Raw genomic sequence first — 17,043 nt, 5'->3', positions numbered from 1 at the left:
CATTACCCATTATTAAGTCTGCACAAGTGTATGCATGCGTGACTTTAAAAATGATCAATCAAATCAAATTTTGTTTAAAAAAAACACATTTATTGCTATTACATTATTGAAACATGCCAAAAGGCTAGATAAACTGTACAAACACTGTACATATTATGGTACTGGTATGATTGATTATATTTTATTTGTTCAGAAAAGACAACACACATCAGGCAGCCTGCAATACTGTATCTCCGGCAGCAGAAAAGTCTGTAAAAACTAGACGAAACAGTGGGTGAAATTATGGGACAGAAAGAAAATCAATTCACAGGATTTGTAAAAAAGATAACTTAGATGACATTAAAAAACATCCTAGTAAAATATAAACATGCAAAAGACCAACTGTGAAATCAAACTACACTTGATCTGCAAATTTTGGGGAGAAGACTTGAAGGGAGAAGAGTAAGACTGAGAAGTGCTTGGCTGCGTCCACCCGTGTTCACTGATCCATATTCACGGACACATTAAAAACAAAACGGTTCAAGTGTTAGTGATAGTAGTCAACATTCCTCCGGAAATCTGTTCATTCACAGAATGGCAAACTCCCTCATCTCACACACACACACACACATTTCTACCAATATCTTTGTAGGGACACTTCATTGACTTTCATGCCTTCCCCAGCCTCTCACCCTAAACCTAACCATCCAAAACAAGTGGTTAACCTTAACCAAGATTCTGAAACAAACTTAAACTCCGTCATAATGACATTGGTTTTGATCCCCAGATTGAGGCTTAATCTCGTGGGGACCAGCAAAAATGTCCCCACAAAGCTAAATGTCCTCACAAGCATAGCTAAACCAGGTACACACACAAACATAACACTCAACAATGGGAATGTCAGTCCTCCAGTCAGTGATAATGGTCAACAGTAAGAGAACTACAAGGTCAGTCAAAACAAAGTTGACAGCTCACCACAGCTGGTTTCACCTGGTATTGTAACAGAAATTAATAAATATAGAAAATATGTACAAAACATCTGCAGGGTACAATGCATTTGTCTTTAACAAGTAAGTTTAGGCACAAAGTTAGAAGTCTGTTCTGGTCAAGAGAAGATGATTGTTTAACTGCAACAGCTTTTCCATTCTTTCCTGAATTCAGAGGAATTTCTGGACTCCCTGAAAGCCGGATGTTCCTCAGATGCTCATCAACATCTGGGTGCAACAGAGAGAAAAGTTAGACACGGAAAGGACAGTTTGATACAATATTATTAAAAACAAAATTCCCCCCAACTAACAAAAGTAGATTGTATAGACATGAAGTGAACGTTTCAGTACTTGAAGTGGTCACTAGGGGCCGCTCAAAGGTGGCCCATGGGGTTTGTTGGATCAGTCAGACCAGGATGAAACGCCAGAGCCATGGATTGCGGGTCGTTCATGACAGCAGATGCCTTCTCCTCCTCCCTCCTCCGCAAACACGCTGCCTTTGGGTTCAAGTTCCTCTCTGTGGGAAGAAACGAACAACAAACATACAACTTTATTAATGGGCAACATACAGTTTGCTTTTTATATTCTATTAAAGGTAATGTGAAAAATGACTGTACACAAGGCATTAATTTATAAAGAACAGATTCAAAGTTCACAATAGTAAATATAAGGGATATGAATAACAAAGTTTAATAGGTTATAATGGACAATAAAGCACCATTACGACAGACAGTATGTCTTAAGAATATATATGTAGTGAAAGAAAATGACAATTATATTAAGAATATATGAGGAAAAATGCTCAAACACAATGAATGAAAGTTGTCAAACAACAAGAGAACTATATACAAATCATACATTGTAACATGAGTAATACTTTTCATTTTATATCGTCACTAATATTTGTTATTTTGCTGTGAATAATTGGAAGCAAGTTGACATAACTCCCCATCAAAGGCTAAACTAAAGTGAGGGGATTTCCCAGACTGATTTCCCACACTGACCTCTGACTTGTTGCTCCAGACTAAGGATCACTGCCACAGCCTGGTGCAGAACCAGCAGCTTGGTCTGGGGCTTCTCGCTCTTCAGGTGTAGCTGACACATGTGGCCCAGCTCCTTGAAGGCCTCGTTGATGTCTCTGACGCGCAGGCGCTCCCGGGCGTTGTTGGCCATCCGCCTTTCACGCTCCCGCTCCGCCTTGTGCTCCGGACTCAGGTCTTCGTCCTCGTTGATGCTGCAACACAAACTCGAACTTGTGAGACAGCTTATCGAGTGGGTGTTTTGCGCTATCTGCTGGACAATCAGGTTAACTGCATTCAAATTAGCCATAAACACATTAATGAACTCAGTTGGAAATCAAGATTTAAAGAAATATCGATCTGCGCGAGAATACCTGGAATTATTCCTACCGCGTACAACACAATGTACAACAAGCAAACAAGTATTTCATCCATGCGTGCTCAAAAATCCAGTCCTGCTGTTTGTTTACCTAAAATAAAGTTTGAACATTGCGCTGCTTCAGGGTCACATGTCAACAACAATTTCAGTCAATTGGATTTTCAAGAAAGAAATGTGCACTAGAGCAGACATCAGGGGGATTACTTGACCTCAAGTTACCTCTGGACATAGAAATATTTGTTTACACATAAAGACATTCTGAATCTACAATATGAAAGCAGAGTTAGTTTGTGGTTCCACCTGGTTTTACCATTTTCTAATGTTCATTTTAGGAGCTAGGTTTTCATCATTATGAGGAGTAAGGAGTAAAATGTGATACCTCCAGTCAACCCAGTATTTTATCTGGAAAATCACAGGTTTTTATTGAGACTGTTTTTGTTGTCCTCATATGCTGCAGCTGCTGCTCACACTGCAACTTAAAGTGGAGGAAGATGAGATGAACGGGCTTGAGTGGACACAGCTGTCCACCTCAGCAGGGGGTGCAGCACTATTTTCCATGAAAAGAACTAAACAGAGCGCCAGCTCAAGCTCAGTTAAACACCAACTACTGGATGCAATAAAGGGCTCATTCACTGTGGTTTCCCCTCCTATATGAGTACAGTAAATACAAAAAGGTGAAGTGAGGTTACCTGTCCTGGGTGGTGTTTTCTCCATGTATTTTCTGTTCACCATCATCGTCTGACCTGGGACTCTCTGAGCCGTGACTATGACTGGTATGCATCATCTCTTCCCTCTCAGCACTCTCCATCTTCAGCTCCAGATCGCCATGGATACCCACACTTCCTGTGAAGTCATTGGAAGACAGACAGCAACAATTACAGACAAACCATAGCTTAAAAGCTTTAGTAGTAAATACTGTAAGTTGGATCAACTGTTCTTAGTTGTGAAGATGAGCTTGTGCACCCTGAAATGGAGGTGGTTTTCACCTCTCAAAAATATCGCACTGACCTGGCTCTGCACAGCAATAATATTGAGTTTTTTGTATGTCAGGATGTTTCATTGCAGTGTTTATTTTCTTTAGCTGTGGGCCATAGCTTGCATTGTGAACCAACAAAAAACTTTTATTGGAGCAGATGTCATTTGTGATGGACTTGCCTCGCCCTCCTCCCTGCAGCGGCTGGAGAGCAGGCCTTTGTCTGGACGGGTACGGGTGTCCGTTTTGTGCGCGGCTCTGAAAGGCCGACTGGTTGTTGATCATCATGACAGCTTCAGCCTTTATGACACAAGAAGACGGAGATAAGATAAGAGCCATGTTTGTGTTTGAAGCTCACAGTTCAGAGCTGCCGCAGCAATAAATCACTGAGACAGTGAGTCTGGTCCAGGCAGACACACACACTCACAACTGTAAAGTCAAACAAGTCGCAAAACCAACATCTGCCCTGACGAGATCTCTTGCTCTACAGAATTAATTTAATCTCAGACAATCTTAATCCCTCTCTTAAAACGACTATAACCTCCCTCAACATACCCCTAATTCTTTTCAGGAATGATTCACTCCGAACCGACACATCAGTAGGAAAAAAAGCGAGAGTATAAACACCCCATCCCCCCAGAGGATTAAAGTAAAAACCCCTTTTCTCTGCATGTACACTTCCACTCCAGCTGGCCTAAAATCTCTTGCTTTGCTGAAAGGGAAACACTGGAATGGCGTTTGATGCCAGTGTCCCCCCGTCACCCCTGTGGTGGAATAAGTCTGGACATACTGAACACTTCCCACTCAGCTCTCCCTCATTGTGCCTCGCTTCCTATTTCAAGGACAACAAGCTTCACATGAGGAAAACATGCCGGCAGTGCAGCTGGAAAATTCCTGAAACTGAACACCAACATGCAGACGGAAAGGTATTTCTTCACACACAGAAGTCCTTCAAAGAACACTTCAAAGAAGGGCTTATTACCATGGCTGGGGTGTGACAGTTGAGGGGCAGCGAGCTGCCCGGGCTCGGGTGGCCTAGGTGGGCATGGTTCAGGAGGCCATGGACGTCTGCCGGAAGGCCAGCCGGGGGGCCCACAGCGTGGTTCCTCAGGACGTGGATCACATCGTCTAGTCTGTCCAGTCGGTCCTCCACCTGAGACTATACCAGAAATGCTCTGATTCTTGTGGGCCACAATCTCAAAACACAGTTTTAAATAAGCATCCTATATTACAGATATGCATGAGATGGAACCCATGAAAAACAATCAGTAGACAAAAATAGCAAAAAAACACTTATTGGGTTTAAAATATGAAAAGATACTTATCATTACACAATGTGACACAGATGTGACATGACTGTATGATGAGACTTTAAAGATGAACAAGCTTAATATTCATAAGCTAACTATAATCAAGAATTGATCCAAATAACGCATATTAATAATATCTAGACCTTCACACATAAACCCGCATTATACAATGTGATGTCATGATCAAAACATCGATGATGAAGGAGATTATATAGGAATGATGAAGGATGGAAAATGTAAGTGTAAAAAACTTCAAGATAGAAACAAACACGTGCACTTCCTGTTCACTCATCACTGCTTGATGTTATAAGCTTATGTGTACAGGTTCAACTTCAATTGAATCATTCTGGAGTCACATATTAAAATGTGAGTAATAAATTATGAAACCTCAAATTAGTTAGGTTAACTTCCTTAATCGATATCCTGAACTACTACTTTACAAATAAGAACAAAGTATTAGCATTAGTTGTAGCAAGCACAGATGATACGTGGGAGATATTATTTGCAAGTTAGATGTAGGAATTAAAGGACACCAAGAAAGGAAGGCCAGAACAAGACTAATGTTGGAGATGTAAGTAGCAGATGAAATGAGAAAACTCACAAGGAGGCAGAATTTTACAATTGATTAACAGAATTGAGGTGGAAAATAATTATTATATACGACAAACTCTGATGGGAAACGGCCAAAGCCGGACATGCTGACACACCATGTATGATCTTTATGATCATCTTAATTCTGTGCTTTATTCAAATAATTTTTTTTTTTTTTTTTTTTTAAGTGCGTTTTACATGAATAAAAAATGCATATATTGTTATCAGGGTGGAATTAATTATAAAAATAATATTGATTAATTGCATATTAATATTTGACACCAGAATGATCTCATTTCAGATGAATCTGTTCACAGAAGCTTGAACAGCAGGGTGGAGTTTTAAACTTCAATTTTTCATTTATCAGGACAGTGTCATTCCTCCTTCAATCATTGATGCTTTGGTAATTCCATCATATTGTCAAATGTGGTGCACCTGGAATTGGTGCATTAAAAAAGGAAAGTTAATATGCAGTCTGTCTGTTATTTGGATTGAACATTTATTTTTATTTGTATTTAATAAAGCAAAATTGATATCTCACACCCCTATTTAGTTATATGAGCTAAACACAACAAACCAAAATGCACAATATCAGAAGAAAAGAGAAAATCTTCTCAATTTGACCAAGGATAATAATATATACACATGCAACTGAAAATTGGTGAAACACACACTCACACATTTTATGCACTTCTTCCCAAATATGATCAACTTCAGTAAACCCTGTAGTTTATTGTTTATATTGTACATTACGTAATACAGAAGAGGATGTTCTTGATTTGCCTTTTACCATAGATATGAGCGACGACTCATAATGAGGTGAACCAGCCGTCTGAAGTGAATTCCGGGGCCACATGTTGTTACCTACGTGGTGGACAGGAGAGAAAATGAGGAGATTCCATTTGTCACCCCAAGTCAGCGGTGTGTCTTGTAGCATTTACCCGAAGCCTCGGCAGCATTCTGCAGCGGAGACGGAGACCTGGCGGGCGTGGACGAGCTGGAGGGGAAGCTGCTGCTGGTGTGATCGGGGGAATAAATCTGGAGCGAGGGGGTGAAGGAAGGAGGAGTGGGATTAGGGCATGGATCATTTGAACAGCCAGGCCTGTCATTTCTGTATCACGTCTTACAGCTTCTGCTAGAGCTCTTTCAGCCAGCTCGTAACTCCAAGTGAACTCATCAATTGTGGGCTTTTTATTAGTCAGCAGCCAATAAAGTGTGTTGAGACTGGACCTTTTTTTTTAATGTGTGCTCGCCTGTTAGCGACAGGAAAGACCAAACATTCCACTCTGGTTTTACACCCTTCTTTAACACAGAGGAGGTGAGGTGGACTAATGGGAGTGAGGTGTTGCATACTTACAGAGGCCAGAGCTTTGCCTAAGGTGTCACCAGTCTGTGACCCTCCTGACCCGTTTCCCTGGTTCCCTGAGATGGAAAAGCAAATGCTTTAAAGCACTTCAGCTCCGATGAGCGAAACTACAAGTCCTCACCATTGGAGTTCTCTGTTAGAGTTCGTGTTGACGCATTGTTGCGGTGGAAAGTGGACATGGGTGGCAGACCTCTGTTCATGTCTGCAGGCATCCCTGCATGTGAGGAGTAGTCCTAGTAAAAAGTCAACAGGTCAGAATACAAAGTGTAATAAAAGAGAATCACAATGCAAGCTGTAGATCTCACCAGGTGAGTGTGAGGCTGCAGGCTAGTGAAGCCCCCCGGCTGAGTTTGGTGGGCATTAGCTGCTCCCACCGCACCATCGTAGCCCTGCTGGTTCAGCCCGTTCACAGCGTTCCAGATGTCAGGCAAATTGCTTGTCCCCTCTAAAATACAAAACATTTTTAAAGGGTTTCTGAAGTACTGACTAGAGCTGTCTCCATGGAAACAATGACTTCCCATGACAGAAAAAAAAAATGTTTGCATTCTAAAACTCCCTTATCACCCGGAAGGTTCCTCTCCCACCAACTGAACTCACTCACACACTGATTCTCTGATCCTTGTTTGACTCTTATTTTCCCATATTGCCTAACACACCCAGTTAGTGCCAAATTTTATTTTACTAAACATCTATTGCAAACTTTAGATTTTAACCTTCATCTACCTTCAAAATATTCAATTTCATTAAATTTATTGGTAACTAAATTAGGGTTTACTAATGTTTCAATTAGAGGTGGGACTCGAATAAAAGAATGAATCAACTCAGTTACAGGTTTTCTCATAAATGAATCACGATTAATCGCATTTCATCAATTTTGCGTCCATCGGAGCAGTCTAATTCAGTCACCTTCATCATGGATGTTTTGGTTATGACAACACATGATTATATAGTGTGGTGCACCGGTAATTGGTGCAATTATTTATTTATTTCTGTAATGAATTAATCTAAATTAATCTGTTTAAATCCCAGACCTCCCAAGAGAATCTGTGAAAGCTCCCCTGCAGTCTACAACTAACTCCACTGGACAGGCCATCTACTCCTTTATGTCACATTCTTATCAGCTCATCTCGATTTGACTCGTCCACCACATATGTCATATGTATGTCATCTCACACTCCAAAACAAGGAATGTGTTCTGTCCCTGTTCTTACTTTAATGGCTTCTATTTCATAATAATCTTAGCACTTCATAAGCAAAGCAATAAGTTAACAGACATTCTTATAGTGACACAATGAGGTTCTTTGAGTATTTAATTCAGAGAATAAAAACCACCTCCCTGCCAGTGTGATTTTACACAGTAAACACAACTTCACTGGTGTCCTTCTCTTGTGTGACACTTTCAAATTCCATTTAAACATATGAAGTACCCTTTGTTTTCAAGCTCTCTTTCACCCCAAACCCTGGTCACCACGTCTGTTCCCCTTTATACCCCATTTTAAATCAACAAAAGCCTTCAGACTTTCAGTTTTCTGAGTCTTCTGCTCACATGGCCCACATTCAAAACATTAATGCGATTCAAGTGTTTTCCTCATGATGTGAAGGCACATCATGATTGAGTGTATAGTCGAATCAATTACCGAAAAATGTGCTTGCAAACACATTGCTGGGGGGCTTGTTAGACAGATGCAAAGACGAGTTGTGGTTGATGTCCTCGCTGCCAGGAGACTGCCCGTACACCTGTGGAGATAAAACACGGTGGAACACCTAAACTGTTAAAGCAGCCATCTCGGTCTCTACCTCAACCCCTGAACTGTGTGTGTGGCAGCTGAAGCAACAGTATTATGAAAACAAAGCAGAGAGCTGATGCACACTTAGAGCTATTGCGGTAATCCATAAGCTGCAGATCCATGCACCTCCTCATCCGGATTTAGGAAGCATTCACCATGAGAAATCCCTGTCCTAATCATGATCAGGTTCAGTCAGCTACAGAAGTCTGGTATACAACTCCCTCCCAAGCCAAATTGAATTACAGACCCTCTCGTGTGTTTCACCCGTCCAAGTCAGATCTTTTAATATAACAATTTGAGGGTCCACGGTGTAGTGTGGTTAGTGCAGAGAAGCACACCGACAGACGCTCTCCAACCCACCTAGAGGTCTGGGCTGCACCTGAACCTCCTCTTCTTTGATGTGCCCAGGAAATGAAAATAAACCTCCCTGCACAGCATCAATGGGGTGTCAGTTACCCGGGCGACAAGTTCAGTAAAGCAGGCTGTTAAAGACTCTCCTGAGTACGCTTGTGCAAGGACACTTAAAGGCTCTCTCTGGCGCACACACACACACACACACAGTCGTGACCCTGGCTGGCACGAGTCCCTTGGTGATTGTGGCTAGGCCAAACACAGGAGCCCCTGGTGACACTGGGCTCGTCTGAGCCGCCATGGGCAGCATATGGTGGAGGATAAAGCCAATTGTCCTCCTTACCATCAGCATAGCAGGCGACCCGTTAATAATGGTCACACCCCCGCCCCAGCACGCCCTCTCTGGACCCCGTCGGAGCAGGGCCGTCACCATGGCATCCTCTTTTTAGATAGCATTGATTTAGACACCATCCATCTTACAATCACCAATGATGGTGGACGTTTGTAGAGAACATTAGAACGCTGTAAAACTACACCGCACTGATAAACACATGAAGACGATTCAGCTTAGTTCGCTTCATGTGGCTAATGGCACAACTGCTGTTTTCACATAGTCCGTTAATGCCTGCAATCTTACAACCTAATATTCAGATTTAAGCATTCCTAACCAAGTTAAAAACCTTCAGCAACTCCTTACTTTGAATGCATCAATCAATAGAAGGATAGAAGAACAGTGTCATGTCCATTTAACTCTGAATAGTGAGCACAATAACTAAAGAAGCAACAGTTTATTTGATTTTTTTTTTTTTAGAAACGCGCAACAGTTCAACAGTAGACTCTTCCCAATTTAACTCAGCATAACATGCACACTTGAAAAATACATAAAGTTTTTTGAACATACATTTGCCTTTCAGCATCACACTACACGCGGGCCGCATCAACTTGCTATGTGGGTGCTGCGCTGTGTTCCACCATGGCCAACTGCAACCACATGCAACCAATTTTCTGCCTCTGTGATCCCCGATGTCTGGATATGGTTAGTCTCACACAGATCAAAGCGCTCTTTGATAATTGCAGCAGCGGTGCAGCCACTGCTCCGACATAGCGGGCCTAAATCAAATAGAAATAGCAGCAATCTGCTTCATGTCAAGTTGTTTTGTGCTGCCAGACTTTGACTGCCTACTGCCCAGCCGACAGGAAGTCACACCAGAGCTTTTTAAAAAACCAACGGGTGCTGTTATCATCTGAACTGGCATTGCCATTATATTATAACACAACTACTGTTCATTTCATTAAAGTACAACAGTGAAAATCAAGCAGAACTGTGTATATATATATATATGATTTTTCGAGTGGTAAAAGAAGACAGGTGGATCATGAAAGTGTTTTACCTCAATTTGAAAATGTGTTTTTTCTTCTGACCTACTGCTGTCTTACACACTATTCTAGTCTTATTTCAAATACAGAAGCACCTTTTAATTAAGGACATGGCAAGCATTTTTCTAAGTATAATTTTAAAAGGGACAAACTCTGACCGTTGTACACAATAACACAGCTACATAAATACACACCCATATATATATATATATATATACACATACACACACACACATCTATATATCACAAGAAAAGAATTTTATATATATATATATATATATATATATATATATATATATATATATATATATATATACACACACAAAAGTGAACACAGGACAACTTTGCACACAGCTATATAAAGGACGATGAATATTAAGGTGCATTTGGGTTTAACTTTGCATGCATCCTCTGAAGACGGCTGCTTCCCGTCACTCAGTTCCACTATCTTTACCCAGACATTAGTATGGAGGTTATTCAGCGAGTCTTAACAAGCCACCTCTCCCTGCCGCGCCAGACATATAAACACAAACAGTCAATGTACTCACAGGCTTCATGTTGTAGCAATACATCAATGGATTGTTTCCTGTGCCAGAGACAGGATGAGCGCAGAACATTACTGTGTGTGGATCAGAAGTAGAGTCCAGGCTCCCAGTCAGTCAGTCAGCCAGTCAGCCTCCACTCTCATGTGTGTACAGTCCACACGCGCTCTCCCTCCTAATCTTCCCCTGCTGGTCATGCAGCTACCCACAGTCAACTTATGCAAATGAGGGTTGGACCATTCCCGGCTGCAGAGAGGGGTGGAAGGGAGAAGAAGATGCTCCTGCTCTGCTCCGCCACAAGCCCCTCTCTCTCAAGAAAGAACCTACATCTCAACTGACATATGAGGTTTATTATTCAGGTGCAAATGGAGGGTAAAGATCTCCTCAGGATATGAATATATTTATTATTTTACAGTCCTCAGTCACATTGGATAAAGAGGGCATCATCTGTTTATATACTTTTGGAAAATCTATGTCAAATCATTGATAGACAAGTTTTGAATTCCTCGTCTAACCCCGCGAGCTGTGATGACGACATGCAGATTATCTCCAACAGTCAGGTAAACAGAGGATACTACTGCCTCGTCTGACCCACATTTACAAATAGAATCAAGTCTTGGTTTGTAGGCACGTGTGGCGCGCTGAGATCCTTCCCGCAGCTGGGTTAAAGGTTATTTATAAGGTAGACTGTCTGGGTGATCTGCTAATGAACGCTCAGACTTCCTGCTGCAGTTAAAATCCACCGTCTGCTGGCCTTCTTTTTTTTTCTTTTTTCTTTTACAATGACCTACTGGGAGGTGAACTAGACTTTTGGTTTTTCATTACCTCACTCTGGACCACTTATGTCAAACTGATCCCAGTGTGTGCCTTTTCCATTTCCGTCATCTGTCATGCTCCGAGAAGAAGGTCCCAGTTCAAGTCCAGACAGAGTGTTCTCCAACACTTATGCGGGTTTCCTCCTGATGAAAGAAATGACATAAATAAATAGATGGATGAACACTATGGCCATTATCCTATAGTGATATCAGTTTTAACTCTCCCTTCATTGCATTCAAAAGTGGAAATATATTTTCATTAAAGGTTTCTGGGAGAGGCATTGGTAGTGAAAACAGATGCATTTTTTGGAGTCATCCAAAAGTATAGAAACAGTAGAGACAAAGGGAGGTGAAGAAGATAGTGTAGGCAGGGAGGAATGGGTGAAGATGACTGTCAGTGGTGAGCGGAGTAGTCTGTTGGTCCAATGAACACACTGAAGCAAGATGGAAGAAGAAGTTGATGAAGAAGAGGAAGCAGAAGAAGTCTAGAGAGAAGGAAGCAGCACTGATCCAGAGCAGACATGCTGTGCTGGCACGGCTTTAGAGCCCTCACAAGAATCCTATCAAATAATTCCCACTGAGACATCAGCAAAGTCTTTATGTCCAACTCAATAAGTGACTCACCCACTGCTGTTTATACTTAAGCCACAGGGGACTGGTTCTTCTTCTATTCCTCTAAGTGATTATGCTAATGCTACTCTCCTGTTATTTCCATTATCATACTTTTGAATGATCAATGTTGCAAAAATGTACGTGTCTTTGATTCTTTGATCCAACATTCATTGAGTGTGTTCTTTCTGGCGCCGCCACAGCCATATGCCGAGTGTTTGGAAACAAGACTAATGGAGGCTGAGCTTGATCTGCACAAAGGTGAGCAGTGTCACACACAGACGCGTTTGTATTCCCATCTTTGTGGGGACCGCTCTTTGACATGATCTCGCACCCTTAAAAAAAACATCAAAACAAATGGCTGACCATAAGCATAACCTGAAGCAAACTTTAATTGAATTATAATGACCCAGTTATTTTGAAGTATTAATCTTCAAATTGAGGCTTGTGGGGACCAGCAAAAGGTCCCCGCTGAAGTAAAAGGTCCCACCAAGAAGGTGTTTCCAAGGTGTGTCACCGCAAGTATAGCTATTCAAGGACACTCACACACGCTTCCTTCAGGTTACATTCTAATCCCGACTGTCCACGCGAGAGTTAACTGGGTTAGCAGGTCACTCCAAATCAGAGTGAATGACTGGCTTGCACCACCTCACATATTCTTCATGTATTGGTACCTGCAGGGATTTAAACAAACACAATTCTTCAATTGTTTGCTCATGTCTTGTGAATTATGAATGATTTTACAAATTCATTCATAATTCATTCATAAACCTTTTTTTTTAAATAAGATTTTTCATTTTTTTTATTTGTATAATTACTGTTTTCTCAGATAAAATAAAGCTCAAACCTCCTCAGTGTTGTTAAGCCGTCACAGCAAATGCACTCAGACACAATCGCTGGCAGGATAAATGATCCAGGGCCAAATATATACGGCCCCTTTACCCTGAACTTTGCATCAATCTTAGTTAATTGCAATCTTGTCAGGAGCGTGCCGCGGAATAATGACTCATAAATATCAGGACGTGTCATTTGATAAGCCTTTATTAAAGATCTATGCAAAAGAGATCATCACATTCACGAGCATGAGGACAGGGAGGGTGCAGGGTCAAGGATGAACATCCCTCCGTATTCTGGAAGAAGAAAAACCCCAGTCTTGCATGGTCAACTCTCTTTCCCTTCATTTCCAGGGAATTACAGATGATGTCTCTACTGACCTGCAAGTGAGGGATCGAGACAACAGGACGCAAATAACAGCTCGTAGCTACTGTAGCTAGGCACAGACAGCAACAGAGTTGTGGGAGACAAAAGAATACAAGCCAATAATACAAGGATGTTGACATTATATACGTTGGTAGACTTGCATTATGCTTATGGAAAGCAGGTGTAGCAATGTAGCAGCCAGAGCGAAGAGGTCCAGACTTTTCACAGCCCAGAAACCTGTTCCAGTTGGGGAACACTGAGCCGTTTACAGAGCAACCGAGAGACATATGGGTCATGGGCCTCTCTCAATGTGGAGGTGCAGCAGATCTACTTGGAGTCTCTCCCAGGTGACTAAGCTCCTCCTCCTGTTTCAAAGGGATAGTCCTGCAACCCTGGAGAGAAACGTACACACTTTAAAACTCTTAAGTGCCCAAAAATACACATTTCAAAATGTTATTGTCACGGGAGCGAAGGGACGAAGGAGCTAAAAGCCCACGTATGGAGGACGTGGGGCTTAAAGGTCACGTATAGTGGACGTGACCAAGACCCAAGTGCGAGTGGTGAAAGGCACTGGAGGCAGGACGGAGTTATAAATAATATTTAATAATTAAACAAACTAAAATAGAACAGAAAGCGTCACCGAACCGGGAAGAAACAGAGCAAACGCAAAGTGTAAAAACAGTAATGAAACTAACAGAAGTGCACAAAAATTAGTAAAAAGTCAAAACAGAAAGCGTCACCGAACCGGGAGTTAAATGAACTTAAATCACAAATGAAAACCGAGAATAAACTACAAAAGAAAACCAAGAAAACACGCGGCAAACAGCAAGAAACCAAGAACACTAACTCAGGACAGCAGGGTTAAACAATGTAACAAAAGAACTAGCAAGAGCACAGAAGTAAAAGCCGAACACATGGAGAGAGACACAAGAACCGCAGAAGCCGAACACAGGGAGAGACACGAGAACCGCAGAAGCCGAACACAGGGAGAGACACGAGAACCGCAGAAGCCGAACACAGGGAGAGACACGAGAACCTGGAGTTACCACAGGGGATCGAGAGGAGTCCAAAATCACAGGAATCACCATAGGGAACGTGGAAACACACAGGGACTAGGAGAAGTGGCAGGAAACAAAGACACAACGATCTGGCACACGTTGCTGGAGCCCAGGTGTTTTTGAAGACAGTAATCAGGGTGTAATGGGCTCCAGCCGTGTGCCAAAGGAGCAGAGGGAGAGAAGCAAAACCAGGACTCTGAGCCTGGAACCGGAGCCATGACAGTACCCCCCCCTTAAAGAACACCTCTTGGTGTTCTACCAGTCCTGGATGGACGGTCGTCGTAGACGAGGGGAGGAGGAGGCCCATTGGAGCGACTGGAAGAGCCGGGCTGCAGCGACCCGGAAGACAAGCTGGGGTACTGGGGAGGTGGCGGGTGGGAAGTTGCGGCTGGGGTCTTCGGGAGGACGCGGCGGCGGCTTGGGAGCCACGCAGGAGACGTGGGGAGGCCGCGGCGGCGGCTTGGGAGCCACGCTGAAGACGTCGGGAGGCGGCGGCGGCTGCTTGGGAGCCACGCTGGAGACGTCGGGAGGCGGCGGCGGCGGCTTGGGAGCCACGCTGGAGACGTCGGGAGGCGGCGGCGGCGGCGGCTTGGGAGCCACGCTGGAGACGTCGGGAGGCGGCGGCGGCGGCTTGGGAGCCACGCTGGAGACGTCGGGAGGCGGCGGCGGCGGCGACTTGGGAGCCACGCTGGAGACGTCGGGAGGCGGCGGCGGCGGCGACTTGGGAGCCACGCTGGAGACGTCGGGAGGCGGCGGCGGCGGCGACTTGGGAGCCACGCTGGAGACGTCGGGAGGCGGCGGCGGCGGCGACTTGGGAGCCACGCTGGAGACGTCGGGAGGCCGCGGCGGCGGCGACTTGGGAGCCACGCTGGAGACGTCGGGAGGCCGCGGCGGCGGCGACTTGGGAGCCACGCTGGAGACGTCGGGAGGCCGCGGCGGCGGCGACTTGGGAGCCACGCTGGAGACGTCGGGAGGCCGCGGCGGCGGCGGCTTGTGAGCCACGCTGGAGACGTCGGGAGGCCGCGGCGGCGGCGGCTTGTGAGCCACGCTGGAGACGTCGGGAGGCCGCGGCGGCGGCTTGTGAGCCACGCTGGAGACGTCGGGAGGCCGCGGCGGCGGCTTGGGAGCTACGCTGGAGACGTCGGGAGGAGACAGCGGCTTGGGAGCCGCGTAGGGGCCATCGGGAGGAGACAGCGGCTTGGGAGCCGCGTAGGGGCCCTCGGGAGGAGACAGCGGCTTGGGAGCCGCGTAGGGGCCCTCGGGAGGAGACAGCGGCTTGGGAGCCGCGTAGGGGCCCTCGGGAGGAGACAGCGGCTTGGGAGCCGCGTAGGGGCCCTCGGGAGGAGACAGCGGCTTGGGAGCCGCGTAGGGGCCCTCGGGAGGAGACAGCGGCTTGGGAGCCGCGTAGGGGCCCTCGGGAGGAGACAGCGGCTTGGGAGCCGCGTAGGGGCCCTCGGGAGGAGACAGCGGCCTGGGAGCCGCGTAGGGGCCCTCGGGAGGAGACGGCCTGGGAGCCGCGTAGGGGCCCTCGGGAGGAGACGGCCTGGGAGCCGCGTAGGGGCCCTCGGGAGGAGACGGCCTGGGAGCCGCGTAGGGGCCCTCGGGAGGAGACGGCCTGGGAGCCGCGTAGGGGCCCTCGGGAGGAGACGGCCTGGGAGCCGCGTAGGGGCCCTCGGGAGGAGACGGCCCGGGAGCCGCGTAGGAAGGTTCGGGAGGCGACGGCTTGGGAACCGCGCCGGAGTTTTTGGGAGGCAGCGGCCTGACCAGGGGAGGCGCCGGCTGGAGAGCCGCGCCGGAGACCAGGGAAGGCGCCGGCTGGAGAGCCGCGCCGGAGACCAGGGAAGGCGCCGGCTGGAGAGCCGCGCCGGAGACCAGGGGAGGCGCCGGCTGGAGAGCCGCGCCGGAAAACAGGGGAGGCGCCGGCTGGAGAGCCGCGCCGGAAAACAGGGGAGGCGCCGGCTGGAGAGCCGCGCCGGAAAACAGGGGAGGCGCCGGCTGGAGAGCCGCGCCGGAAAACAGGGGAGGCGCCGGCTGGAGAGCCGCGCCAGAGACCAGGGAAGGCGCCAGCTGGAGAGCCGCGCCAGAGACCAGGGAAGGCGCCAGCTGGAGAGCCGCGCCAGAGACCAGGGAAGGCGCCGGCTGGAGAGCCGCGCCGGAAAACATGGGAGGCGCCGGCTGGAGAGCCGCGCCGGAAGACACGGGAGGCGCCGGCTGGGGAGGCGCCAGCTGGAGAGCCGCGCCGGGGACCACGGGAGGCGCCGGCTTGAGAGCTGCGGCGGAGACCACGGGAGGCGCCGGCTTGAGAGCTGCGGCGGAGACCACGGGAGGCGCCGGCTTGAGAGCTGCGGCGGAGACCACGGGAAGGGCCGGCTTGAGAGCTGCGCCGGAGACCACGGGAAGGGCCGGCTTGAGAGCTGCGCCGGAGACCACGGGAAGGGCCGGCTTGAGAGCTGCGCCGGAGACCACGGGAAGGGCCGGCTTGAGAGCTGCGCCGGAGACCACGGGAGGCGGCGGCTGGAGAGCCGCTGGCTGGAGAGCCGCTGGCTGGAGAGCCGCTGGCTGGAGAGCAGCGCCGGAGACCATGGGAGGCGGCGGCTTGAGAGCAGCGCCGGAGACCACGGGAGGCGGCGGCTTGAGAGCAGCGCCGGAGACCACGGGAGGCGGCGGCTTGAGAGCAGCGCCGGAGACCACGGGAGGCGAA

The 17,043-nt window shown here is 46.7% G+C and overlaps 1 protein-coding gene across 1 annotated transcript; it reads right to left on the bottom strand.

Moving 5' to 3' along the window:
- Nucleotides 1-63: 63 nt before the first annotated feature.
- On the bottom strand, nt 64-10,852 carry LOC128771186 (transcription factor 12-like). Its single transcript, XM_053886418.1, has 13 exons — nt 10,667-10,852; nt 8,241-8,340; nt 6,909-7,048; nt 6,725-6,836; nt 6,595-6,659; nt 6,179-6,275; nt 6,028-6,101; nt 4,319-4,495; nt 3,515-3,636; nt 3,053-3,202; nt 1,970-2,199; nt 1,317-1,482; nt 64-1,193 (listed from the first exon to the last, which is right to left on the bottom strand). The coding sequence occupies exons 1-12, from the start codon at nt 10,733-10,735 to the stop codon at nt 1,340-1,342; spliced, it is 1,479 nt and encodes a 492-aa protein (XP_053742393.1). The 5' UTR covers nt 10,736-10,852; the 3' UTR covers nt 64-1,193; nt 1,317-1,339.
- Nucleotides 10,853-17,043: the final 6,191 nt, after the last annotated feature.

This window comes from Synchiropus splendidus, chromosome 14 (assembly GCF_027744825.2).
Source record: "Synchiropus splendidus isolate RoL2022-P1 chromosome 14, RoL_Sspl_1.0, whole genome shotgun sequence".
In the NCBI taxonomy this organism is placed as follows: Eukaryota; Metazoa; Chordata; class Actinopteri; order Syngnathiformes; family Callionymidae; genus Synchiropus; species Synchiropus splendidus.
This window is presented reverse-complemented; position numbering and strand designations above follow the sequence as displayed.